Raw genomic sequence first — 27,181 nt, 5'->3', positions numbered from 1 at the left:
CAAAAGCAAAAATAAATGCAACTACATCAAACTAAAAGCTTCTGTACAGCCAAGGAGACTATCAACAAAATAAAAAGGCAACCTACTGAATGAGAGTATATTTGCAAATCATGTATCTGGTAAGTGGTTAACATCCAAAATATATAAAGAATACCAACCCCCTCCCCCAAAATTTGATTACAAAATGGGAATAGAACCTGAATAGACATCTTGCTAAGGAAGGCATACATATGGCCCACAGATAGATGGAAAAGATGCTCAACATCACGAACCATCACGGAAAAGCAAATCAAAACCATAAGGAGGTTATCACCTCACACTGGTCAGAACAGCTAATCAAAAAGACAAGCAATAACAAGTGTTGGGCAGGATGCTGAGAAAAGAGAGCCCTGGTGCACTGCTGGTGGGCATGTAAATTGGTGCAGCCACTATGGAAAACAGTGTAGAGGCTAATGAAGAAACTAAAAACACATGATCCAGTAATTCCACTTCTGGGTATTTATCTGAGCAAAATGAAAACAAATTTAAGAAGAGTACCCAGTATTTTCACTGTAAGTATCTTTGCCACAAACACTTTCACCCTATAACTAATTGGCCATAAGGCAATTATGCCATAAAAGAGAGGCATTATTTAAAAGGACATAATGAGGGGCGCCTGGGTGGCTCAGTCGGTTAACCGTCCGACTTCGGCTCAGGACATGATCTCGCGGTTCGTGGGTTCAAGCCCCGTGTCAGGCTCTGTGCTGACAGCTCAGAGCCTGGAGCCTGTTTCGGATTCTGTCTCTCTCTCTCTCTCTCTCTCTCTCTCTCTCTCACCCTCCCCTGTTCATGCTCTGTCTCTCTCTGTCTCAAAAATAAATAAACATTAAAAAAGAAAATTAAAAATAAATAAATAAAAGGACATAATGCAATATGAAAAATGCATTAACAAAATTAAAAAGACTTTATTGCAAAATACAACATTTGAATACATTTAAAATGTGTGTAGATTCATGTAATTCTATGCAAACAACTGATTTTATTTTGCAGACTAAGCACTTGTCCTCAAAGTCTTTCTTTCATAATATACATTTTTTTTCCTTATTGATTCATCTCTTTATTTGGCATCACCTTTTCTCATTTTTTCGCTAAAATTTTTTCCTTAAGGGAGGTATTAAGTTTCTAAATACAAGGATGCATGCATATTTGTAACAGTTTTGTATGGCACTGTGAAAGTCTTCTACCTTGTTCTCTGTTCTCAGCATGCTATCACATGTCTGTTGATAGATGTTTCAAAGTTCTAGGAGAAATGTGGGTTCAAAACTCTGTGCCACTGTATACACTATTATGAGGGCTAAGATTAATATAAAAATGGGAGTACCGTGTCAATGGAGAAATGAAAGCAAACTGTCAATTATTTGATGAAACAAACACACTATCAAATCAAACTGTCAACCAGTTTTTCTGATACCTTTTATGGCAAAACTGCTTTACAGCCAATGCGTTTTGTGGGGGAAGTGTTTTCAGCAAAGATACTTACGGTGAAATCGCTGGGAACCTTTGAAGATATATGCACCCCTATGTTCATTACAGCATTATTCACCGTAGCCAAGATATGGAAACAAAGTGTCAAATGATGGATGGATGGATTACAAGATGTGTGTACATGTACACATGTATACACACACATGCGTACACACAGACACAGACACACACACAATGGAATACCACTCAGCCATTAAAAAAAGAAAATAAATAAATAAATCCTTGTCCATTACGATGTCAATGGATCTTGAGGTACTAAGTGAAACAGGTCTGAAAGACCATGTATGATTTCACTTACATGTGGAATCTAAAAAACAAATGAACAAAATAAAACTCATAGATGCAGAGAACAGATTGGTGGTTGACAGAGGGGAGGGTTTTTTGGGGGTGGGTGAAACAGGAGAAGGGGGCCGGTGAAACAGGAGAAGGGGGCCAACAGTTACAAACTTCTGGTCATAAAACAAGTCACAGGAATGAAATGAAATGTACAACATGGTAACTGTAGTCAATAATACTGTAATGCATACTATGTAATTTGATATGAAGATGGGGAAACTAGAGTTACTGTGATCACTTCTTGATGTATACATTTTTTTTTTTGAGAACAAGACAGCAAGTGTGACAGGATTGGGCAAAAAGAGAGGGAGAGAGAGAATCCTTAAGCAGGTTCTGCACTGTAAGTGCAGAGGCTAATGTGGGGCTTGAACTCATAAACCTTAAGATCATGACATGAGCCCAAGTTCGGACACTGAAACACTGAGCCACCCAGGCACCCCTTGGTGTATATACATACATTTTGAGTCATTATGTTGTACACCTGAAACTAATTTAATGTTATTTATGTCAATTACACCTCAATTAAAAACAAACTTCACATGTGTCTTCAGACAGGCCAGTGAGTCCTGTACCACATAGCCCTTCTGAATCAAAAAGTGGTTCTGTTACTTTAGAACAAGGATGGGAAACAGAGAAAACTCTGTATCTAAACAGAGTAATACTGCATTGAACACATGATTCTTCCATTTTTTCTTTCTTCTGATATTACTTTACTTTGAAAAATGCTTTTTAAGTACATGTAGATCATGCTTTACTCATAAAAAATCATTCATTCATCTATTATATTTGGTAAAATAAGACAGACTGACAGTGTTAAAACCAATTCTAAGCCTCCTTCTAATCTTGAAAAAGCACTTAGGAAGCAAAATGAGCGACTAAAAGATTATCTTGAGATAATAAAATTTACTAGTCAATTATACAAAATAAAACCAAACATAAAAACCGAAACCCATTTAAACCTCAAATTAAGCCAATTTTATCATGATTTAAGGTAGTATTAATATTCTATGTAATATAAGAACAGAAATGTCTACAAAATAAAATGTTTACTTGGGTAAAACCTCTGTTCCCCTTTAAAATCATGTAGAAATGAGAGCTTAAGATTTTAACAGGCTTAGTTAGACAAGCATCCTGCTTACACACCTGAGAAGCATTTTAGAAGTACCTTCTTTAAAATTATTAATTTCTTTGTTTGATAAGAGAATTAAATAGTATTAATGAAAACAATACTCAGGTTATTACTTCCAATAATCTTCCACTTACAACTTTTGGAACATAAAAGAAAAACAATCCTATTAAAATAGCAATGAACAAATTTCAAGCTATTTTTCAACAGGACTACTTTATCAAAGATTTCTCTAAATCGCATGATGAAAATCTCATTAAGAGAGGCCAAGAGGTAGTATGGCAATGGGAAAAAACACTTGTATTTGTATGAGGTCCTATAAATAAAGCGAAACTACAATATAATCGCTACTATACTTAGGAAATGTTGTCAGATTTAGCATCAAATGAATTTTTGGAAATAGAAAATGTCAGTCATTGGAACAACAATGATCAAAGTAATATACTTAAGTTGGCCTATTTCAACTACCCCGTTATTGGATAGATATTATTTTATAATATATTCTTTTAACAGAATCACTATTTTTTTTTTTTACTAACTTCTTTGTTAGAAACCATAATTTTATCCATCAATCACCAACTTACTGGACTGAACTACTGCTTGAGTTTGTTCAGAGGTTCCAGATGCAATGTTTGTCAGAGCCCATGCAGCTTCAAACTGTAAAGAAGGACTACAAAAAACAAATAATTTTAATTAAACAGTAGGGATTTTTACATTGGTCCAAATACACTATCTGCCAACCATTCCTCTCCTGGAGCATTTTTAAAGTATTAAATATTTTGTTTCAAAAGGTGTCTATACATCTAGCTTTTTTTTTTTGTTTAAACTTCCAATGATTATTTACAATATCTCTTCAGTATAAAAAGCATCCAATTTCCTTGGGTGTCCGTACTTTTAGTAAAAACTCTTTATTAAGATACCTATATATTACTACCCAACAGTTTTCTTAAGTACTTACCGGCCAAGCTACTACTTGTCAATTCTCAAAGCTTAAAAGTTAAATGTATCATTCTCAAGTTCCTCTTTAGCCTTTATGTTCACCTCTTGGTGTAAACACACCTTGCACTGTTTTACCCTTTGGCTTTTTCAGTTCCATCTTATAGCCCTTTTCTTTAAAGATCAAACTAACTACTAGAAAATCTTGTTTTCTGCAAAAGATAGATTCTAAATTAGTTCTTAAAATAATGTACTTACTTGTCATCTCTTTCAAGACAATGGACTAAAATAGGCAATATTCCAGATTTTATTAAGTCATCGATTGGTGGATTTCGATCACTGGACAAAAGCTTCCTATAAGAGACACACATACCCTTGTGAAATTTAATGACATATAATTAAATTCAAATTCGTATTTGACATAGGGATGACACAAATCCTCACTCACTTGAATACCCTGCACAGCAATTTTATAAAAGCTTAATCAGATGATTCCTCTATATAAACCAAGTGATGGCTACTTATTTACTACCCAATAAATGAAAACTCTTTGCCCTAGCCTAAACCATTCCACAAGTTGGCTCCATTTTACCTAACTAATCTCATTCTCTGTAATTCAACAATAGATCAGTTGTCTGTCCCACCATTTCAATCTCATTTCCAGGCCCTTCACATCCTAGTCCCTACACTTGGAATGCCCTCTTTTCCGTCTATTCAAACTCTTATCTATTCAAAGTCCATTTCAAGTTGTATGTTTTCACAGTACCCTCTCTGAATTCCAAGAACATTTACACAGCATATGCTTACATTTGCTATTAAGTATCACTATTTTTAATACACTTCGCTGCCTTCTCAATTAGGTTCTAAACTTTTTACATAGCAAGAATTATACTAAATGCTTTTCACAGTATTTTCCACAACATGGCACAATTCTTAACACAAAGTAGAAAATAACCCAGTCTTTCTTAATCGAGGTTCTAGATTTAATAAAAGAATTTTACTTCATTTACTTTACTTCATTTTACTTCACTGAGGACATTCTTAAATATTCAGAAATGTCCTTTTTTTCTGAGTGCATAATGTTGCATATAGTATCTACAAAATATGAGATCAGTTTGATGCTACTGTCTTGATCTGTGCTAAGGTACCATCAAGTTTTACCACATGTGCTTTTACAACATCACTGTAAATTGTTAGCATATTTAAAAAAGGCAAGTAAAGTCTTAGTATTATTGATAAATGAGTTTGATTTTGTATACTCCCCGAAGTTGTCTCAGGATCTCCTAGAGAGTCAAAGACCATCATCTGAGGGATGCCTGGGTGGCTCAGTTGGTTAAGTGCTCAACTCTTGATTTCAGATCAGATCATGATCTCATGGTTTGTGGGATCGAGCCCCTGTTGGGGCTGTCAACGTGGAACCTGCTTGGGATTCTCTTCCTCTCTCTCTGCCTCTCTCCTGCTTGCACGCACACACACACACACGTGTACCCTTTCACTCTCAAAATAAACAAACATTAAACAAACAAACAAACAAAAAACACAAAAAAAACAAAGACCCTAATTTGAAAATATCTGCTCTAGGGGCCTTAGGGCTTTAATTATTTTGTAGAACTCCTATTGAGAAGAGTTGCTCCAAAACTATCAAATAATCAACAATGAAAAATGGTGAGCATAATGTATCAATTTTTTCCAGTTTATTTATTTACTTTGGGGAGGGGGGGCAGGGAGGAAAGACAGTGACACAGAATGAGAATTCCAAGCAGCCTCTGCACGGGAGCCCGACACGGGGCTTGAACTCATGAATCATGAGATCATGACCTGAACCGAAATCAAGAGTCAGACACTCAACCGAATGAGCCACCCAGGTACCCCTCAAATTTCTTAATCATTCTATCTATAAACATAATTTGCCATTTTGAGATGTGAATACTCCTATGATTTTCTTCCTACATAACCAAGTCCTCTCTACGAAGTTCTTTTACCTGTAGTGGGCAATAGTGTTAATTCTATAATTTTCCTATCTGTTCTAGGGTTTTTAAAATACACAAAAGTAGGAAAACTAATAACCTATTCATTAATATAGAGGTCTCAGAAACAAGTTTTTCTGGTTCCCCTCTTAAAATATAGGAGCATACACCTCTAGACCACAGATTTCACAGCAGAAATATACAAAATAACATAATATTCCTACCTGGAAATCCACTGGGAAACTCTGTAGCCCTCAATCTTTTATCTTTTATTTTTAAAACCTTTACATCCAAGTTAGTTAGCATATAGTGCAACAATGATTTCAGCAGATTTCTTAATGCCCCTTGCCCATTTAGCCCATCCCCCCCCCCCACAACCTCTCCAGTAACCCTCTGTTTATTCTCCATATTTAAGAGTCTCTTATGTTTTATCCCCCTCCCTGTTTTTATATTTTTTGCTTCCCTTCCCTTGTTCATCTGTTTTGTATCTTAAAGTCCTCATATGAGTGAAGTCATAGGATATTTGTCTTTCTCTAATTTCACTTAGCATAACACCCTCTAGTTCCATCCACGTAGTTGCAAATTGTAGCCCTCAATCTTAATGTCTACTTGCCTTTACACTGCTATAGTAAGCTTATAACTCAATTTATTGTTTGATTAAAATAAGGACTGTGAAAAGAATTAGCTACCTGGGCAGGAGATGAAAAACCTGACTTTTTATAAAATTAAACCTATTAATAAAAAGTGAAGTTTTATAAAAAACGTTTTTTGGGGTGCCTGTGTGGCTAGTTGGTTAAGCATTCAACTTCGGCTCAGGTCATGATCTCATGGGTTCATGAGTTCGAGCCCCATGTCAGGCTCTATGCTGACAGCTGAGAACCTGAAGCCTGTTTCATATTCTGTGTCTCCCTCTCTCTCTGCCCCTCCCCAACTTGTGCTCTCTCAAAAACAAATAAAAACATATAAAAGAATTAAAATAAATAAATAATGCTTTTCTATTCGTTGCTAGCAATAACCTGTCAAATCAACTCTTTCCTAGCATCTGTATGTATTCTGCAACTTGAAACTTTATCTGAGTTTAGAAAAAACTGCTATCAATACACTAAACCAGAAAAAAAATTTTTAAGTAAATTTAGTTGGTCTATGGACTGTTCTTTATTGTTTGTCATCAAATTTGAGTCACAGTAGTATTACATAGTGAAAAGTCAAACAGAACTCCTGTGTAAGTTATGAAATTTAAATATGTCCTCAAAATTTAACTTACCTAGCAGCTTGAACTGCACTTAACTGAATTCCTTGGTTATCACTTGAAGCATTCTATAAAAAATTAAAACAATTTTTGATATAGATACACAGTAATTAGAAATACAAATGAAGACATGGGAAAACGCTCAACTTACTTGAACAATAGCTTCTAGAGAGGTATTTTGCTGTAAAAAATTACAGAGAAAACAAAGTTAAAAAGTCACCTTAAAATTCTTTATGTAAAATCTTTCATTCGTTGTTTTATGTTACCAGAATAATGATAACTTACCACTCTATAATCGCCATCTATATCAGAATCTTCACAGATATCTTCATGTGGTACATTCCTTCTCTTTAAGAGATGTTCATCTCTTTTATTCTTAAAAAAAAAAAAAAAAATCAGAAAAAGAACTTTAGTTAAATAAAAGGATAGCTTCATACAAAGGTTACGCAATCCTGTCCTACAAAATGAAACAAGAAGTGCCTTTTAAAAGTAAAACACAAATGAAAAATTAAACCAAATTGTGAATCAAACACTTAAGCAACACTAATTTGAGACCCAAACCCCAAATACTACATTTTTAATGAACCGTGAACTATGTAAAAACAAACTGAAAAACAAAAAATTCTGATTAAAAAAGATAGTGTACAGTTTAAGCCAGAACCAAACATACATATTTATTTAAAAGTACTAAACCATTTTATACATCATCTGGGAGCTTCTCTTTATCACCTAAAAACAAAGTCAAAGCAAAAGGTGGGCAGTTCAAAATCAGATAGAAATCAACAATTCCTTACAAAAATCTAGGGCCACTTAAATTTCACTTAAAATGTGTGGGACAAATTTAAAGATATATATTTCCAACTATAACCTATTTTTCTTTTTTTACAGACATAACTTATTTTAATACTTGAAAAGGTGATGAAATTATAAGTAAAATAAGTTCTTTTCAGGGCATATTTACACCTGTAAATAGCAGAATTATTTAGTAAAACTGTATAGTTATGACTTACACTTCATATAAATTATTAAAAATTACAGAAGAAAAAAACGCCACATAAGAATTCATTTATCTCTATTTCTGGATAGTGGACAAGTTGTACCTTGCCAACTTCAATAGCCTATCCTTCAGTTTTCTTTTTTTTTTTTTTTTTTTTCTTTTTTTATCCTTCAGTTTTCAAAAGAAAAAGAAATGCTAGGCACTTGAGATTAATATACATTTAGTACCTTCCATATATGCTATAATGTTGTTAGAATTATGCTTGGAAGTACCCAATATTAATCAGACTCACCTTCCTTAATTCAACTACAACTTCATTTCGTTGTCTTCTCATAGTCTACAAGAAATTAAAGAAAAATATGTTTTTAAAAACACCCCAATTTCCATCACCCAGAGAAAACCACTAGTAACATTTTAATGTACATCCCATAATCTTTTCTTCTAGTCATGTATGTACATAGTCACATTTTACTCATAATAAAGATCATAGTATATATATATATATATATATATATATATATGATTTTCTATATTAGATATAAAATTTTAAAACTGTAGCATTTATAAAAATACAAAGATACAAAGAATAATAGAACCCATAAGCTCGCCTCCCATATGAACCACAACACTTAAGTAATACATGTACAAGGTTAGTAAACTCAACTGCTTAAAAGGAGGGGTGGGGGCATCTACCTGTCAATCCAGCTCTTTCTCTAAAGGTGACCTGTGTTAGATTTACTGTGTGATTTACTGTGACACACTTATCGATTTATTTTGTCTTCACCTTATTTTTGTTTACTTAATTTATAGAGTTTAGAGCCCTTCCATGGTGGTATATACAAATATCTATTATTATTATTATTATTATTATTTGAGAGAGAGTGAGTGCACAAACACATGCATTCACTTGCACAGGGGAGGGGCAAGCAGAGACTCTTAAGCAGGTTCCACACCCAGCACCAACCCTGAAGTGGAGCTGGATTTTGGATCTCACAACTCAGACCATGACCTGAGTGAGTCCAAATCAAAAGTAGGAAGCTTACCCAACTGAGTCACCCAGGCATCTCTCTTTTTCGTTATTTCTAATGACCACATAATTTTTTATCACATACTGTAACTATTTTCTTATTCTTTTAATATGAATTTTTCTCATTTTAAACTTACCTAACATATGGATACATGTTCACTGTAAAACATTCAAACCTTCAGATGAGCAACAGAAGTTTCTGTTCTTTTTGTATAAGTTCCCCTCATTCTTTCTAGTGACTGCATAGGTCAGGGCATACCAAGTAGAAATAGCAAAATCACAAATACTCAGATGTTTAATAAAGATCTCAAACTTATATCCAAAGCCAAACTTTTGATTTTTAACAAACATACATAACTCTATCTGATCTCACATGGTTCACATAGGGGGTGAGACCATGAGTTCCTTTATTCTTTGTACCTTTTTATTAGCCTTATGTTACTGCTTAAAAAATTTATGACATACCCAGTATTATAGATCTGCTGATAATTTCAAAGAGATTTCAGTAAATGTCAACTCTATTCTTCCAGATGCACAAAAACTTTAGAGCAATCCTGGATTCTTCTTCTTCTCTCATGTTACACATTCAATCTGCTAACAAATCCTCTGGTTCAACCTTCAAAACTTATCCAAAACCCAACTACATATCACTATCTTCTCTGCCACTACTCTGGTCCAACTTTCCATTATCCTTCACCTAGATTATTGCAAAAGCCTCTTAACTTGTATCCCTCTTTCTGCTCTTGCCTGCCTTCTCCCCAGTTCATTCTTATCACAACAACCAAAGCAATCCTCACAGGGAATCTTAATTCTTGAATGCCACAGTCTCCTTTGACAGCTGGTGAAATCAATGAACACCTTCCACACGGTGTTTTTAAATACAGATAAGAAATACATAAGGTTACAAAGAAAAGCAAGTATATTGACATACAGTTGTCAAAAATATTTAAGCATGAAAAATCTGTAATATATGTACTTCGTTATCACATTAAACAGGTTCTAGCAGTGAGTCCAACAACTACTATAATTTCAAAGTGATGATAATAAAGATATCCTGCAAAAATGTTTTACTGGTGGTGACAAAAAGTCACAGGTAACTTTAATAACTGCTGCAGTTTACTGGCTACATTATTAAATGAAGGAAACACTGTTAGAAGTTAGAAGTTAGTGAAAAATAAAGATGTAATTTTTTCTAAGTTTCTAGGCCTTCCTGAATTCTACTTATAGACTCCAAGGGAGGAAGGACCCAGTAAAGAACCCCTTTCTAAAAAGTCAGCCAGATCACGGACTTCAAATTGTATTACAAAGCTGCAATCATCAAGACAGTATGGTACTGGCACAAAAACAGACACTCAGATCAATGCAACAGCATAGAGAACCCAGAAATTTACTCACAAGTGTATGGCCAACTAATCTTTGACAAAGCAGGAAAGAATACCCAATGGAATACAGACAGTCTCTTCCACAAGTGGTGCTGGGAAAACTGGACAGCGACATGCAGAAGAATGAACCTGGACTACTTTCTTACACCACACGCAAAAATAAACTCAAAATGGGTGAAAGACCTAAATGTAAGACAGGAAACCATCAAAATCCTTGGGGAGAAAGCAGGCAAAAACCTTTATGACCTTGGCCATAGGAACTTCTTACTCAACACATCTCCAGAGGCAAGGGAAACAAAAGCAAAAATCAACTATTGAGACCTCATCAAAACAAAAAGCTTCTACACAGCGAAGGAAACAATCAGCAAAACTAAAAGGCAACAAAAAGAATGGGAGAAGATATCTGCAAATGACATATCAGATAGTCAGTATCCAAAATCTATAAAGAACTTCTCAAACTCAATACCCAAAAAAACAAATAATCCAGTGAAGAAATGGGCAAAAGACATGAATAGACACTTCTCCAAAAAAGATATCCAGATGGCCAACTGACACATGAAAAAAATGCTCAACATCTCATCATCAGGGAAATACAAATCAAAACCACAATGAGATACCACCTCACACCAATCAGAATGGCTAACATTAACAACTTAGGCAACAACAAATGTTGGTGAGGATGCGGACAAAGAGGATCTTTCTTTTGCACTGCTGGTGGGAATGCAAACTGGTGCAGCCACTCTGGAAAACAATTTTAAAAAAATTAAAAATACAACTATCCTACGACCCAGCAATGGCATTACTAGGTATTTATCCAAGGGATACAGGTACGCTGTTTTGAAGGGGCACATGCACCCCAATGTTTATAGCAGCACTATCAACAATAGCAAAAGTATGGAAAGAGCCCAAATGTCCACTGATGGATGAATGGATAAAGATGTGGTATACATATACAATGGAGTATTACTTGGCAATCAAAAAGAATGAAATCTTACCATTTGCAACTACATGGATGGAACTAGAGGGTATTATGCTAAGCAAAATTAGTCAGAGAAAGACAAATATCATATGACTTCATTCATATGAGGACTTCAAGACACAGAACAGATGAACACAGGGGAAGGGAAGCAAAAATAATATAAAAACAGGGAAGGGGACAAAACATAAGAGACTCTTAAATATGGAGAACAGTGTTACTGGAGAGGTTGTGGGGGGGGGGGATGGGTTAAATGGGTAAGGGGCACTAAGGAATCTACTTACTCCTGAAATCACTGTTACACTATATGGTAACTAACTTGGATGTAAATTTAAAAAATAAAATTTTTAAAAATCAAAAAAATAAATAAACAAGAAGTCAGCCAGATAATGTGATTTCCCTTTTCAAAACTATCAAAGGCTGCCCAGTTTGGAGTAAAAGCCCAGTCATTAAAATGGCTTAAGTCCTCTCAAATCTCTAACCTTAACTGTTTTTCAATTACCACCTTTCAGACCTCAGGTTCTATCATTTTCTTGATTCACTTTGCTGTATCTGCACTAACTTAGCTATTCTCCTAACACACTAGAAATTTTCTCTCTTCAAGGCCTTCACTAATAGACTCTACAGCAACTCCTAAGAATGGACTCCATGGCCAAACTGCTAGGGTTTAATTTTCAGCCACACTACTTACTAGCTCTCAATGCCTCAGTTTTCTCATCTATAAAATGAGGATAGTAAAAATACCTATTGCATAGGATACTATATAAAGATTGAATAAGTTAATATATGTAATGGGCTTAAACAGCTCCTGTCACATAGCAATGTATGTGTTAGCTATTATTATTACTGCTACTGTGAATTCCTCAGGTTGTAATGCTGTTCCTTCACTATCTGCAGTGCCCACATTCATATTTGAATCTCTCAGAAGTCACCTCCATGGTAAGGTCTTCCCCTTCCTAACCATCCAGCAACTCTCCAACTGGGTACTCTCTATTCCTCTTCTATGCCTTATTTTTCTCCGTATCATTTATCACATTCTAATATGCTATATATAATTTTACTAATTTTTACCCTCTCCCTACTAGAATATAAATTCCATATATAGGGAATAACATAAGGAATAAATATTCCTTCTCAAAATGTATTGGGTAATCTTATATGTACTTATATGTAATCTTATATATGTAATCTTATATGTACAGAAATCTTTACCTCAATTTTTGACCAAACCAATTTATTCCATCTCTGTTTAAGTGAGTTTCTGATGATCATTTGAGCTCTGATACAGATACATATTTAAAAAATAACAAAAGAATCAAACTGGACCACTTTCTTTAAAAATTTTTTTTTTCAACGTTTTTTATTTATTTTTGGGACAGAGAGAGACAGAGCATGAACGGGGGAGGGGCAGAGAGAGAGGGAGACACAGAATCGGAAACAGGCTCCAGGCTCCGAGCCATCAGCCCAGAGCCTGACGCGGGGCTCGAACTCACGGACCGCGAGATCATGACCTGGCTGAAGTCGGACGCTTAACCGACTGCGCCACCCAGGCGTCCCTTTTTTTTAAAAAAAATTTTTTTTTTCAACGTTTTTTATTTATTTTTGGGACAGAGGGAGACAGAGCATGAACACCACTTTCTTAAACCATCCACAAAAATAAACTCAAAATGGGTTAAAGACCTAAATGTGAGACCTAAAACCATAAAACCCCTAGAAGAAAACACAGGCAGTAATTTCTTTGACATCAACCATAGAAACATTTTACTAGGTACGACCCCTCAGGGAAAGGAAACAAAAGCAAAATTAAACTAGGACTATACCAAAATACAAAGGTTTTGCACAGCAAAGGAAATCAACAAAACAAAAAGGCAACCTACTGAATAGAAGATATTGACAAATGACATATCCGATAAGGAGTTAATATCCAAAATATATAAAAAAATGTCTACAACTCAACACCAAAAACGAATAAATAATCCAATTAAAAAATGAGCAAAGGATCTGAATGGACCTTTTCCCAAAGACATACAGATGTCCAACAGACACATGAAAAGATGCTCAACATCACTAATCATCAGGGAAATGCAAATTAAAACCACAATAAGATATCACTTCACATCTGTCAGAATGGCTAAAATCAAAACCACAAGAAATAATAAGTGCTGACAAAGATGTGGAGAAAAGAGGACCTGTGTGCACTGTTGATGAGAATGTAAATCGGTGCAACCACTGTGGAAAACAGTATGGAGTCTTCTCAAAAACCTAAAAATATCAATACCATACAACCCAGTAATTCTACTACTATTTACCCCCCAAATACAAAAACACTAATTCAAAAGAATCCAAGCACCCCTATGTTTACTGCAGCATTACGTACAATAGCCAAATTATGGAAGGAGCCCAAGTGTCCATCAATAGATGAATGGATAAAGAAAATGTGGTGTGTATATATATGTATATATACACATATACGTACATATATATACACACATATATATATATATACATATATATACACACAACAGAATATTTTTCAGCCATAAAGAAGAATGAAATCTTCCATTTGCAAGGACATGGATGGAGCTAGAGTACAATGCTTAGAGAAGTCAGTCAGTCAGAGAAAGACAAACACCATGACTTCATTCATATGCAGAATTTAAGAAACAAAGAAAAAAAAGAGACAAAAAAAGAAAATACAGAGAACTGCTGGCTGCCAGAGGGAGGTGGCTGACAGGTGAAACATGTTAAGGGGATTAATGTACACTTATCAGGATGAGCACTGAAAAGTATATAGAATTGTTGAATCATTATATTGTACACCTGAAGCTAATATAACACTGTATGTTGATTATGTTTGAATAAAAAATAAAAACCAAATCCCTGCCAACTGTTTTCCAAACTGGTTGTATAACTGTCCATCCCAGTAACAGTAGAGTTTCCTTCACATTTTTATCAATATTTGAAATGGTCAGTCTTTTTCATGTAGCCATTTTAATACATATGTAGATGTTTCATTTCCCCAGATGATTAATGATACTGAACTTCTCATGTGTTTCTTTTCTTATATTTTCATTCAGAAAGTCCTTGTGAATCTTTTGCCCTTAAAAAAATACAAAGATCAAAAAAATACAAATAAGGCTGCAAAATGAATAAAAATACTTGGCCAAGTACTATCATAAGAATTTCAACATTCACTATCTTTTAATTATTATAGCCTTAAGAGATAAAAACAACAACCACAACCACAAAACATTTCTTTCTTTTTATAAATAAGGAAACTGAGGCCTAGAGAAGTTAAATTACTTAATTGGCCAAGGCCACACAGCTATAGTGGGACAGCTAGGATCAGAATTCGGACAGTCTCATACAAAGCCAATTAACCACTAAGCCATACAGTTTTCCTCAAGTCTTAATATCAAATACAGTTCAAGCCAATTTTAGAGCCTATGGCTGATACTAAAGAAAAAGCACTATCATGAAGACAGTGGGCTTTGCACTGTCTCACAATACAACATCAATAAACAATTCTGGTAAACAACAACAACAAAAATTTGGTCCTAAAAAAGTAGGTCCAATGTCTCACAGACAGAAAATAAAACTGTAAACTGTACTACTTAACAGATTATACAATAGACTTCTGAGGGACTGATATTTGTGGTCAAAAAAGGTTTTAATAAAAACTAGTAAGTATTCCATCTAATAAATAAGCAGAATTAAGTTATAATGGGCTTTAACTTCTTTTCAATAAAGCAAAATATTGCACAAAAAATAAAATATTAAATATACACTATTACACAAATATTTACACTCAAAGAATTTTTCCCATTACATCTTATTAAATTTGGAGTTTCTGATAATTTGAAACTATTAATAAAGGATTTATCAAACCAATTTAACATTTTAGTAGTGACACAAGCCTTAGGCTACTACTACCGACAGAAATTTATTTACAAAATAGGAGATTTGACAATCTATTACACAGCAAGAGAGCAAGAAAAGAATTTTCTTCTCTTGAGAAAAAGCTATTACCTTCAAGGTAAAGAGAAGACCGAATGAACTAGTAGAAAGACATCCTATGCACCAGTGTGGCAGCATTTACCCATGTTTTTTATTGTAAAAAAACCATGTCTTAAAAGTGGAATTAGATATTTAGACAATTACAAGTCACAACTCCATCTCAAATAAAGGACTTTTATTTCTCTGGGGCCCCATGAAAGGGGTATAGAAGGCTTATTTTTCTAAGTCTTTTCTTATCTTAAAGAGTTTTCATATACTACATGCAAATATAATAGTTGTGAATTCACATGACTTACACTGATGTGGTGAGCTGTCAATTAGAATTCCAAAAGGCTGACAAACTGGCCAAAGACTTATTTATAGGCCAAAGAGCTATCTAAAGGACAAAGGCAGTCAATGGGGGGATGGGGAGAGAAGCAGAGAAAGGCTGAGTAAGGAGTATAGTTTAGGCAGATAACCCAGAATTTTTATATTTCTTTGTTTGTAATAAATATAGTTACAAAATCCTATATTCAGGCAAAAGGGGACAAGAAGTTGTCAAAAAAAGTTCAAACAAGTGAATCTTACAGAACACAAGATAATTTTTTAATTTAACAAATTAAAAATAGTTATGATAGTGTTCATCACTATCATAATTCTAGGGATTAAACACCTTCCTCTTATGATAACAGGGTTCAGTACTTCCTTTTCCAATTTATAGCTATTTGATTTCTAACTAGTGCCTACTTAATTTCTAAGTCACTTTTTACCAATGTATAGTTTTTTGGAAAAAAAACTCTAAAAACTAGTAATTTAAGATGTGACGATGTTATACTGTATGAAATTTTAATACCTTAAATTTTGAGTAAAATATGAGGGTTTAGATTAGTAAGGACTCAACTCACCTCACTGAAGAAAAATTCTAAAGTTGGTCATACAGAAGATATGGCATATAATGCTGTGATTTTATTTTATCCAGCCTATCTTTATACCCCAGGGATGTTAACATAGCACAAAACAAAACAAAACAAAACACCAAGAGAAAATAAAAAGTTAAATGATTAATCAGGCATGAGATATTTTGTGGGGTGATGGGATATATTCTATAACCTGGATTGTAGTAATGGTTGCAAAACTATGAAAATTTACTAAAAATCATTGAACTGTACACTCAAAATGGGTTTTAGGCAAAATAAATTACATCTCAATAAAACAATTTTTAAAAAGTTATACATACACAAACATACATAACCTTCCCCTCCCCTTGTAGCATGAGATTCTACAGTATTATTATTTAAAGCCTGCTGGGAAGCATTCACTCAATCATTCAAATATTTATTAATCACATACTTGTCAAGCACTAGAAGATACAAAGGCGGATCAGAGATAGCATTATCAATGGCTTTAAGGTGGCAGTTCTTATGACAGAAAAATATAATTTAATAAAGTCTAACATTCTGCAAACATTTGGTGCCAAACACCATTTAAAACACATTACTTGACTTTACTCATCTAATAAATGTGTTATGCATGTACTGTTTTTGACAGTAAAAAGTTTAAAGTAAGCGAAGAAAGACTGAAGATGAAATATAAGCTGAATCTTTAAGAACAAATGAAAACTGATCTAGAGACAGGCATTCCAGGTAGAAAATATAGCTTATACAAAAAGAGAGGATTATAAAAGATGGTGCACGCAGGATCTGTTGAAGAATGTCAGAAGCCAGAAATGGAAAAGTAGGCAAGGAACCAAATCAATCACATCATATAAAGCTAACCTACACAACAGTAGTTCAGAGAAAAGCAATTTACTGGCGTTTTCAACCCAAATGATCATCACATCTTAAACATACCTGGTAGGTACAACAGTTGTTCAACCCAATAAATATGGTAAACCAAATGCTAAAATGTGTAACTACAAAAGTCTGTTTTCCCATTCCTTTCCTATTTCTACCTCCTTTCATTTCCACTTGCTGATCTCTCCAGGAGGAGTCATCATGGTACTTATCCATGCCTTTGCTAAATATGTATGCTGGCAAATAAATTCCAATTTTACATTTATGACAATAAAAGGGACATTAAAAAATTTTTTTTCAATATTTATTTTTGAAAGAAAGTGTGAGTGGCAAAGGGGCAGAAAGAGAGGGAGACAGCATCCGAAGTAGGCTTCAGGCTGTTAGCACAGAGCCTGACGCAGGGCTCGAACCCATGAGCCGTGAGATCTAAAAGGGACATTTTAAATGCTTAATGTTAAATGCTTACTAAAACAGCGATTTCTCAGAGATAGTATTTATTAATAGTAGTAAAATTCTAATTAGCACCACTAGCGATGGGCAAGTCTTCAATCATATTCTTACCTCCAACAAATAAAAAGATAACTCAAGACTGAGTGTAAGTCTGAAAGTAAATTCAACAGGAGGCCAGATTTAACTGTGGCAAGCTACAGTAACAGTTTTTAAAAAGAATTCTACTAAAAATAATAATACTTTAAAATGATCCACATCTAGGGGTGCCTGGATGGCTCAGTCGGGTAAGCGTCTTACTTCGGCTCAGGTCATGATCTCACAGTTCATGAGTTCCAGCCCGCATCAGGCTCTGTGCTGACAGCCCGCTTTGAATTCTGGGTCTCCCGCTCTCTCTGCCCTGCCCACCCCCCACACTCACATTCTCTCTCTCTCTCTCTCAAAAATAAAAAACATTAAAAAGAAAATTTTAAATGATCCACATCTAAATTATAAGCACTGAAATAATTAGTGCATAATTATAATTTAAAAATCACAAAAAACGTTAAGAAATTATTAAGTTGTTAACTCCAAGGAAAGGGGTTACAGTAGTTTTACTATCTAACATTTGAACAATAGGGAAATGTATTAAATTCAGAAGTTATACATATCTCTTTGGAAAAGTCAGAAAATAAAGAACAGAAAAAAATTGCATTTCTAGTTTCTTATATTCACCTATTTTGTACAAGACACACACACACACATCTTTGGTGTCATACCCAAGAAATCTCTGTCCAATCCAATGTCATGAAGTTGTTGTCCTGTTTTTTTCCTAAGTTTTGTTTTAGGTCTTACGTTTTGGTCCTTGATCCATTTTTAGTTTCTAGCATATGGTGTTAGGTAAGGGTCCACCTTCATTGTTCTGCTTGTGGATATCAAAATTTCTCAGCCCCATTTGTTGAAAAGACAGTCTTACCACTGAATGGTCTTGGCACTGTTGTCAAAAATCTCGGACATAAAAAAAAAAAATCTTATATGCAAGAGTTTATTTCTGGGCTCCCTATTCTATTCCACTGGTCTATGTATGACTTTATGTCAATACCACACTGTCTTGAATACTATAGCTTTGGAGTAAGTTTTAAATTAGGAAGTGTGAGACCTCCCCAACTTTTGTCTTTTTCAGGATTGTTTTGGCTATTCAGCGTTCCTTACAATTCCATATGGACTCTTCTATTTCCACAAATAACACCACTGGGATTTTGACAGAGACTGCATTAAATCTGTCGATCACTTTGTAGACACTTAACAGTAAGTCCTCCAACCTATGAACATGCGATGCCTTTCCATTTATTTGTGTCCTCTTTAATTTCTTTCAGCAATGTTTTGTAATTTTCAATGTAAAAGTCTTTCACCTCATTGGTTAAGTTTATTCCGAAGTATTTTACTCCCTTTGATGTTACTGTAACTAAACATGTTTCTCACTTTCCTTTACAGGTTGTTCCTCAGGAGTGTATGCTGATTTTACATCCCGTAACTTTGCTGAATCATTAATTACTGCTAACATTTTTTTGGGAGGATCTTTAGAGTTTTCTACATAAAAAGATCAAGCCATCTACAAACATAGTTTTACTTCTTCCTTTCCACTTTGGATGCTTTTTATTTCTTTGTTCTTGCCTAATTGCTCCGGCTAGGACTTCAAGACTATGCCGAACAGAACTGGTAGAAGTGGGCATCCTTGTCTTGTTCTTATTCTCACAGGAAAAGCTTTCACTTATCATTGAATATGTTGTCTGCTGGTGTTTTTCATATTTGATCTTTATTATGTTGAGGTAGTTTCCTTCCATTCCTAGTTGAGGGTTTTTATCATGAAGGAGTACAGATTTTTGTCAAATGCTTTTTCTGTATCAATGGAGATCATGTGTGGTTTTGTTCTTCATTCTTGTTAATGTGTTATATAGTACACTCATTTTCATATACTGAACCATTACATTACATTCCAGGAATAAATCCCACTTGGGCACAGTATATAATCCTCTTAATATGCTGTTGAATTGTTTGCTACTTTTTTGAAAATTTCTGCCAACGCTATTCATCAAAGATATTGGTCTGCAGTTTTCTGGTAGTGTCTTTGGCTTTGGTACTAGAGTAATGCTGGCCTCATAGAATGAATGTTAAAGTATTCCCTTATCTTCAGTTTTTTGAAAAAGTTTAAACAGGATCGGTGTTAATTCTTTAAATGTTTGGTAGAATTCACCAATGAAGTCCTCTGAACCTGGGCTTTTCTTTGTTGGGGGATTTCTGATTAGTGATTCAATCTTTTTACTAGTTATAGGTCTGTTTAGATTTTCTGTTTCTTCAAGATTCAGTCTTGGTACGTTGTATGTTTCTAGCAATCTATCCATTTCATCTAGGTTATCCAATTTGTTGGTGTATAAGTCATACATACCCTTTTGCAATACTTTTCTCTACAAAACACACAACAAGTGAAAACATTACCTTACATGAGGAAATACTAAATGTGGGTACATAAATAACTACTCTAAGAGTTCAATGAGTGATCAATACAAATTGTTGATGAGGAAAATCTGTATGCCAGACTCTGTGATGAGAATTTAGAGTAGTATACAAAATAGACAAAGTCCATATTGAACTGACGCCTCCAATTCAACTGAGGCTTCAGTGCAACCTAGAAATATAAATCAGAAATGGCAAAGTAAAAGGAAAACAAGAAGGTGTTTCCAAGGGATCCACTAAAAGCAAAGATAAGACAAGCAAAACTGAGTGTTAAAGTTAAGGTGGATTTACCTGCCCAAGTGGCAGAAGAGTCTAAGATGAAGTTATTATACAAATGGGGGAATTATAAACTAAAAAGGTAAGAATTAAAAAAAATTTTTTTTTAATGTTTATTTATTTCTGAGACAGAGAGAGACAGAGCATGAGCGGGGGAGGGGCAGACAGAGAGGGAGACAGAGAATCCAAAGCAGGCTCCAGACTCTGAGCTGTCAGCACAGAGCCCGACGCGGGGCTCCAACTCAAAAACCGTGAGATCATGACCTGAGCTGAAGTCGGTCATTCAACCGACTGAGCCACCCAGGCACCCCAAGAATTAATTTGCTGTTTAGTGTTTGCCCCTTCCCTAGTATTTATGTAGGAAACACTCAGATATCTGCTAAACCGAACTGACAGCCTGAAATACGTGACTTATTAAAAAATTTTGACTGACTTAATTCAGTGAAGTAATGGTGTTCTGGGAAATCTACTGAACTTAGTGAATCCCAACAGTTCTCATCCAGGGAGATTTTCCCAGTCAGGGAACACTTGGCAATTTCTGGAGACAATTTTAGCTGTTAACACTGGGAGGGAGCATGCTACTGGCATCTAATAGTAGGGGCAAGGGATGCTGCTAAAACATCCTACAATGCACAGAATGGTTCTCCCACAACAAAATATCATTTGGCCCAAAGTACCATTAGTGTCAAGGTGGAGAAACTTGGCTGTATTCTACTATGAGTTATTCTCATAAGAACCCAAATTAAGTCCAAATATATTTGAAAAGCTGTACACAAGGAAAAGGAAACATTCTAAAAGATTAATAGCAGTAAGATTATGGAAGATTACTTTATTTTCCCATTTTTCTGAAAGACTTCTATAATTACCATGCCATTACCATTTCAAGAGACAAAAATTACCTTGACTTAAAAAATTTTTTGATTTAGCCATCAATTCTAATCAGAGTGCACACACACGTCTTTTTTTAAGTTTCATTTAATTCCCTCAAGTATTTACTTAAGTGCCACTTACATGCCAGGCCCTGTAATGAGAATTAAGAAAAGAGTGGTGTACAAAACAGACAAAGATTGTACTCTCACAGAGCTTCTAGTCTGATGGGAGAAATTAATAGTGAGTGAACCCACTAACAAATTATCATCAGTGTTCTCAAGAAAAACAACAAGGGGGGTTAAATTTCAATTAGCTCAGTGGGGGGTGGGGAGTTGGGAGGATGGCATTTCTAAGTAAATTACATTGAAGACTCAAAGAATGAGAAATAACCAAGCAGTGAAGGAAAGGGGATGCAGGTAGAGGGAGTGAAGAAAGCATTCAGATAGACCAGCATGTGTGAAGAGCCTAAAGAGGAGAGAGCTATTGAAGTGTTAGAGTTCAAAAACTTAAAAGAAGATGAGAGTATAATAACTAAGGGAGAAAATAAAGTGACAGAGGTAGGAGAAATAGATAGTGACTGGATGTGGCAAGGCCTTGAAAGTCTCAGTAAAGGTTTGGAAGCTAAATGTGGTGGGAAGCTACTGAAGCAGAGGAGGGCATCATTTCATTTTTTAAAAGAACCACGCTGATTGTTTTATGAATTGGACAAGAGCAAAAGCAGAAATAAGGCAATCACTGTGGAGATGAGATTAATAATGAGGTAAATCATGTGCCCCAGATTTTTAACAGTGAGTAGAAAGTTAACAGAAAAGTAAGAATGGAGTGACATTAGCTAAATAATGTCATACTTACAACCCTAAGAGAAATTTCTCTTTCCAGGGATGCTGCTGCAGAAGCAAGCAAAGGCTGTTCTTTATCATGTGACATCCCCTCTTTCACATCACTGCTGACTGGGGTGGGGTGAAGGGAAAGCACTTGACTCAGGAAAAGCCAATCCATAAGCAGGCCAGTAAAAACAATCTGTTTCACCTTGGGCAGAGCTGTATTAGCTCAGATTCTCTCAGTAATTGAACACAAAACTACATAAAGACTAATAAGACCATTGATATCTGGGAAAAATAAAACTTAGCAACTGGGTTAGTGGCTGGCAGAGCAGCACAAAGAGTATCCATGAATTCCTACCACCAAGACACTCTTACCTGAGATATGCTGCATAATGTGAGAATTGGCTCCTTAATTTTCCTAACATCCCACCTTATTTGACCTGGTCCGAATAAAAGGTGTTCTCTGCATTCTTAAAAGCTTAATCAAAGCAAGTACCTATTAGGTGGATTTTAATTTTACAGAAATTGAGGTTAAAAAAATTTATTAAGCTTTCCTAATGGCGTACAGTTATTAAAATGTAACCCTAGGTCTTTCCACTCTAAAAATCCAGCATTTCCACAAACCTCAAAGGAAGAGTTACTGGACAGTAAACATTTAGGATGTCTTTTCTGTTCATGTTTGGGGCGAATTTGAGTTTAGGAAAGAAAGATAAGAGATCTACCACAACACTAGCTCAATTTATGTTAGGTTGAATATCCCCACAGGGTCAGTTTAGAGCAGGAATCTGAGAAATCTTGACTTGCTAGAATGTAAACTCCATGATAATTTAGCCAGTGTTATTCATTATTCTATCCTCACTGCTTACAACAGAACCTCAGACACAGGAACTGAATAAATATTTGCTGAACAAATAAATTCAACACAGAGAAGGGCAGATGGAGAAGTCGGTAAAAAGAGATAACAGGAGTTCACCTGTGACCCTTCGTTAGTGGAACGTTGTCACAGTCCCTATTTACTTCTAGTAAGCTTTTTTAAAAAGACATACAGCTTGAGATATAATTCACACACCATACAATTCACCTAAGGTGTACAATTCACTGTTTTAGCATAAAGTTGCACATAAACCACCATCTAATTACATCTAATTACTGTCTTCACCATAAAAAGCCCCATACCCATTAGCAGTCATTCTCCATATGCCCCTTGTCCCAGGCCTTGGGAACTATTAATGTATTTTCTGTCTCTATGTGTTTGCCTATCCTGGACATTTCATATAATTGAAATTATAGAGTATGGGATCCTTTATGACTGGCTTCTTTCAGGTAGCATAATACTTTCAAGGTTCATCATGGTATAGCATGCAGTGGTACTTCATTCCTTTTTATGGCAGAATAGTATTCCATTGTATGTATAGACCGTATTTTGTTTAGCCATTCATCAGTTGATGGACATTTGGGTTGTCTCCGTTTCAGCTACAATGGATAATGCTACTAGGAACATTCATGTACAAGTTTTTGTGCAGACGCTTGTTTTTAAATCTCTTGGGTGTTATAACTAGAGGTGGAATTGCTAGGTCACATGTTAACTGTATAACTTTTTGAGGAACTGCCAAACTACATTCCAAGGTGGAATGCACCATTTTACATTCCAATCAGCCATGTATGAGGGGTGCCCTTTCTCCATATCCTCACCAACACTTTTTATTGTTTTTGTTTACTTACTTTAATTTTCATACTTACTAAAGAACCCCTTCTAGCAGGTTGAAATGGTATCTCATTATGGTTTTGATCTGCCATTTCCCTAATGAGTAATGATGTTGGTCTTTTTGTATTTGTTCATTGGTCCTAATTAAGCTTTTCCATCATTTGAGGAGAATACTGTTACTATTTTAAAGCAGGAGAACAAAAGGGAACTGGGAAAAATTATTCAAGACATCAAGAGAAAAAATGTGAACACTCAAAATTTTGGAGAAAACAGTTGATCAACAATGAGTTCAATTTTATAGATACGCCTGTAATACAACAAACATTCCCACATAATATTCAAAGGCAAAATAAGGAACCATTCTACATCTGTATTGAATGGTGCTGCTTTATAATTTTGTCTTCAGTAAATTTTTTCTTCCTTTCTTACTTACTCTTAACAGACCCCTCATTCTTGTGACAAATCTGAGGGTTAAGTGAAATTACCAACATCCCTCCCCATCTACCACACACACACACACACACACACACACACACACACACACACACACACACACACCTGGACACATGACATGTGACTTTTTGCTGGCCAATCACAGAACCATATTTCTCTACCCAAAGTAATTGAGGCATAAGCATGCAATCAAATCTTGATCAATCAGTCTTCCCTAGACTTTCACTAGAACTCTTACCACAATTAATGCCAGTTGTGGCCCTGGACTTATTGGGTTATGAAAGCTTATGTTTCAACTAATGTGAACTGGGTTTCTTTTCCTTAAAACATAACTACATAGTATAAAAATGAGCTCTCTCGACCTAAAGCTATCAGACTTAACTTTTCATACTAACAACATTATGAAGAAAGAGTTCAGGGTATCCTTAAAGCCACTATTTAGAGTAAAAAAAGACTGGGTTTCATATTTACTAAAGAACCAAGAATAATGTACCAATTACTTGAAAATATTAAGACTATATTTTGCTTGCTTTTCTGGACCAGCAACAGCTGAAAGTGAGTACAAAGGACCAAGGTAAAAAGGCAGGATGGGTGGCAAAGAGGATAAGGGTCATTCAGTACAACCAAGCAGACACTATTTGTAAAGCTATCAGGATATAATTACCATTAACTAAATAAATTTATGTAATACCTACTTTAAGGAATCACAAAGACATTCTATAAAAACTAAAAGAAGTACTTGGGGTGCCTGGGTGGCTCAGTCTGTTAAGCATCAGACTCTTGGTTTCTGCTCAGGTCATGATCTTACGGTTTGTGAGTTTGAGCCCCACACTGGGCCCTGTGCTGACAGCCCAGAGCCTGCTTGGGATTCTCTCTCCCTCCCTATCTCTGCCCCTCCCCGGAGGCTCGCTCTGTCTCTCTCAAAATAAATAAACTAAAAAAAAAAAAACAAAAACAAAACAAAAAAACTAAAACAAGTATTATGAATAAATACTGAGCAACTAAACTTTTTTTTTCAATTGCATTTCTTTATTTTTGAGAGGCAGACAGAGACAGAGCACCAGCGGGGGAGGGGCAGAGAGAGGGAGACACAGAATCCAAAGCAGGCTCCAGGCTCTGAGCTGTCAGCACAGAGCGCGATGCAGAGCTCGAACCCACGGAACGTGAGATCATGGCCTGGGCCAAAGTCAGACACTCAACCGACTGAGCCACCCAGGCGCCCCAGAACTAAACTTTTCATAAAAGAATAGGATGGGGTGCCTGAGTGGCGCAGCTGGTTAAGCATCTGGCTCTTGCTTTCAGGTCAGGTCATGTTGTCACAGTTTGTGAGATTGACTCCCACAATGGGCTCCATGCTGACAACACGGAGCCTGCTTGGCATTCTCTCTCCCTCTCTCTGCTCCTCCCCTACTCACTAGCTCTCCCTCTCAAAAATAAATAAAGATTAAAAAAAAATAGGAAACTGAGAATATGATTTGCTTTCCAATATTAAAAATATGTCTACCACCAAATTATAAAACACCATATTATCTTAGGATTCTGACTTTTGTTAATAAAAGTTTAATAAAATACAGGTTTCTCAAAACAAATTATTGAAATTGTAATTTATGTTAGGTTTCATGTACAGTAAATTTACGGTAAAAGTGACAGCCAATAAAATTTTGTTCTAATAGTAAATAAACAGTAATAGAAAAAGCTTAGATTTTAAATAGTCAAGCTACTTTTATATCACCAGCATGTCTATCACCTTAAGTCATTTTTCATCACAGGTATTAAACACTGTGAATTAGAACTATTTTCTGATTAAATTTACAATCTTGTGGAAAAACAGTTACAAACTACATAAAGTATTTACTAACCTACTTACAACACAGAATTAAAGAAATGAAGTCAGAAACTAGTAATTTTGCCACAATTTGGTTGAAGCACACAGGAGAAAGGCTTTCACTTGAGTGCTAATGAAGGGAAAAGGAAGCCTTCTCCAATTTACGTGATTATGATTTGAGTTATGGTACACAGTGGTAAAAAAGGAACTGCAAACAAAATATTATTCTGACAGGGAACACAAGGGGTTATCTGGATAAAATGAACGATGAAGCAAGCTGGAAGAAATTTAAAAAAAGCCTCCATTCACCCTGCATATACTATATGCCAGGCACTATTAAGCATTTAAATGGTTTAGAGAGATTAAGTTAACTTCCATAACTATTAAATGGAAGAAACAGGGTTCATATCCTGGTGTGACTCTATAGTCCATGTTCTTTAACTGTGATACTACAAAGTCTTTTAAGAGCTTTATTAATTAAAAGTGACAGTCACCTCTTACAGAAGTAACGCTAATCAACAAAGACAACAGTACTCAAAAGTGTTATCAATAGGTCCCTGTGGGGACATTGGAAACCTTTTCAGAGGGTCCACAGATCAAAACTATGTTCATATTACTACTAATATTATCGTGCTAATATTTGCACTGCAGTGCAATGCAGCGGGTAAAACTGCTGGTGCTTGAGCATGAATTAAAGGCAATGTCACCCAGCTGTATAAGTACTCACTGTATTTCAGTTAAAAAAAAAAAAAAAAAAAAAAAAAAAAAAAAAAAAAAAAAGCCAGTTCACTTAATGTCCTTGATTAAACAGTAAAAAATTACCTTTATTAAAAACCAGACTTTCTAAAATTTTGTGATAAAATGGGGATTACACATAAACCTCTTCTGCAAAATACCCACTTCTGCCATACGAGGACTGTCTCAAGGAGAAAGTTTTTGTGAGCTTGATTTGCAAACTGAACTAGTCATTTTTTCATGG

At 35.2% G+C, this 27,181-nt stretch overlaps 1 protein-coding gene across 3 annotated transcripts in view; it reads right to left on the bottom strand.

The window, feature by feature from the left end:
* Positions 1-27,181, bottom strand: part of KPNA4 (karyopherin subunit alpha 4) — a 67,946-nt gene that overhangs the window by 33,971 nt on the left and 6,794 nt on the right. For all 3 annotated transcript variants that reach the window (XM_060639101.3, XM_060639102.3, XM_078432196.1), the window contains 6 exons: positions 8,428-8,472; positions 7,424-7,513; positions 7,290-7,319; positions 7,154-7,206; positions 4,181-4,276; positions 3,571-3,656 (listed from right to left, as the gene is read on the bottom strand). In XM_060639101.3, coding sequence (XP_060495084.1) covers positions 3,571-3,656; positions 4,181-4,276; positions 7,154-7,206; positions 7,290-7,319; positions 7,424-7,513; positions 8,428-8,472 — 400 coding nt within the window. The remainder of the gene's footprint in view (positions 1-3,570; positions 3,657-4,180; positions 4,277-7,153; positions 7,207-7,289; positions 7,320-7,423; positions 7,514-8,427; positions 8,473-27,181) is intronic.

This window comes from Panthera onca, chromosome C2 (genome assembly GCF_046562875.1).
Source record: "Panthera onca isolate mPanOnc1 chromosome C2, mPanOnc1 haplotype 2, whole genome shotgun sequence".
Classification (NCBI taxonomy): Eukaryota; Metazoa; Chordata; class Mammalia; order Carnivora; family Felidae; genus Panthera; species Panthera onca.
This window is presented reverse-complemented; position numbering and strand designations above follow the sequence as displayed.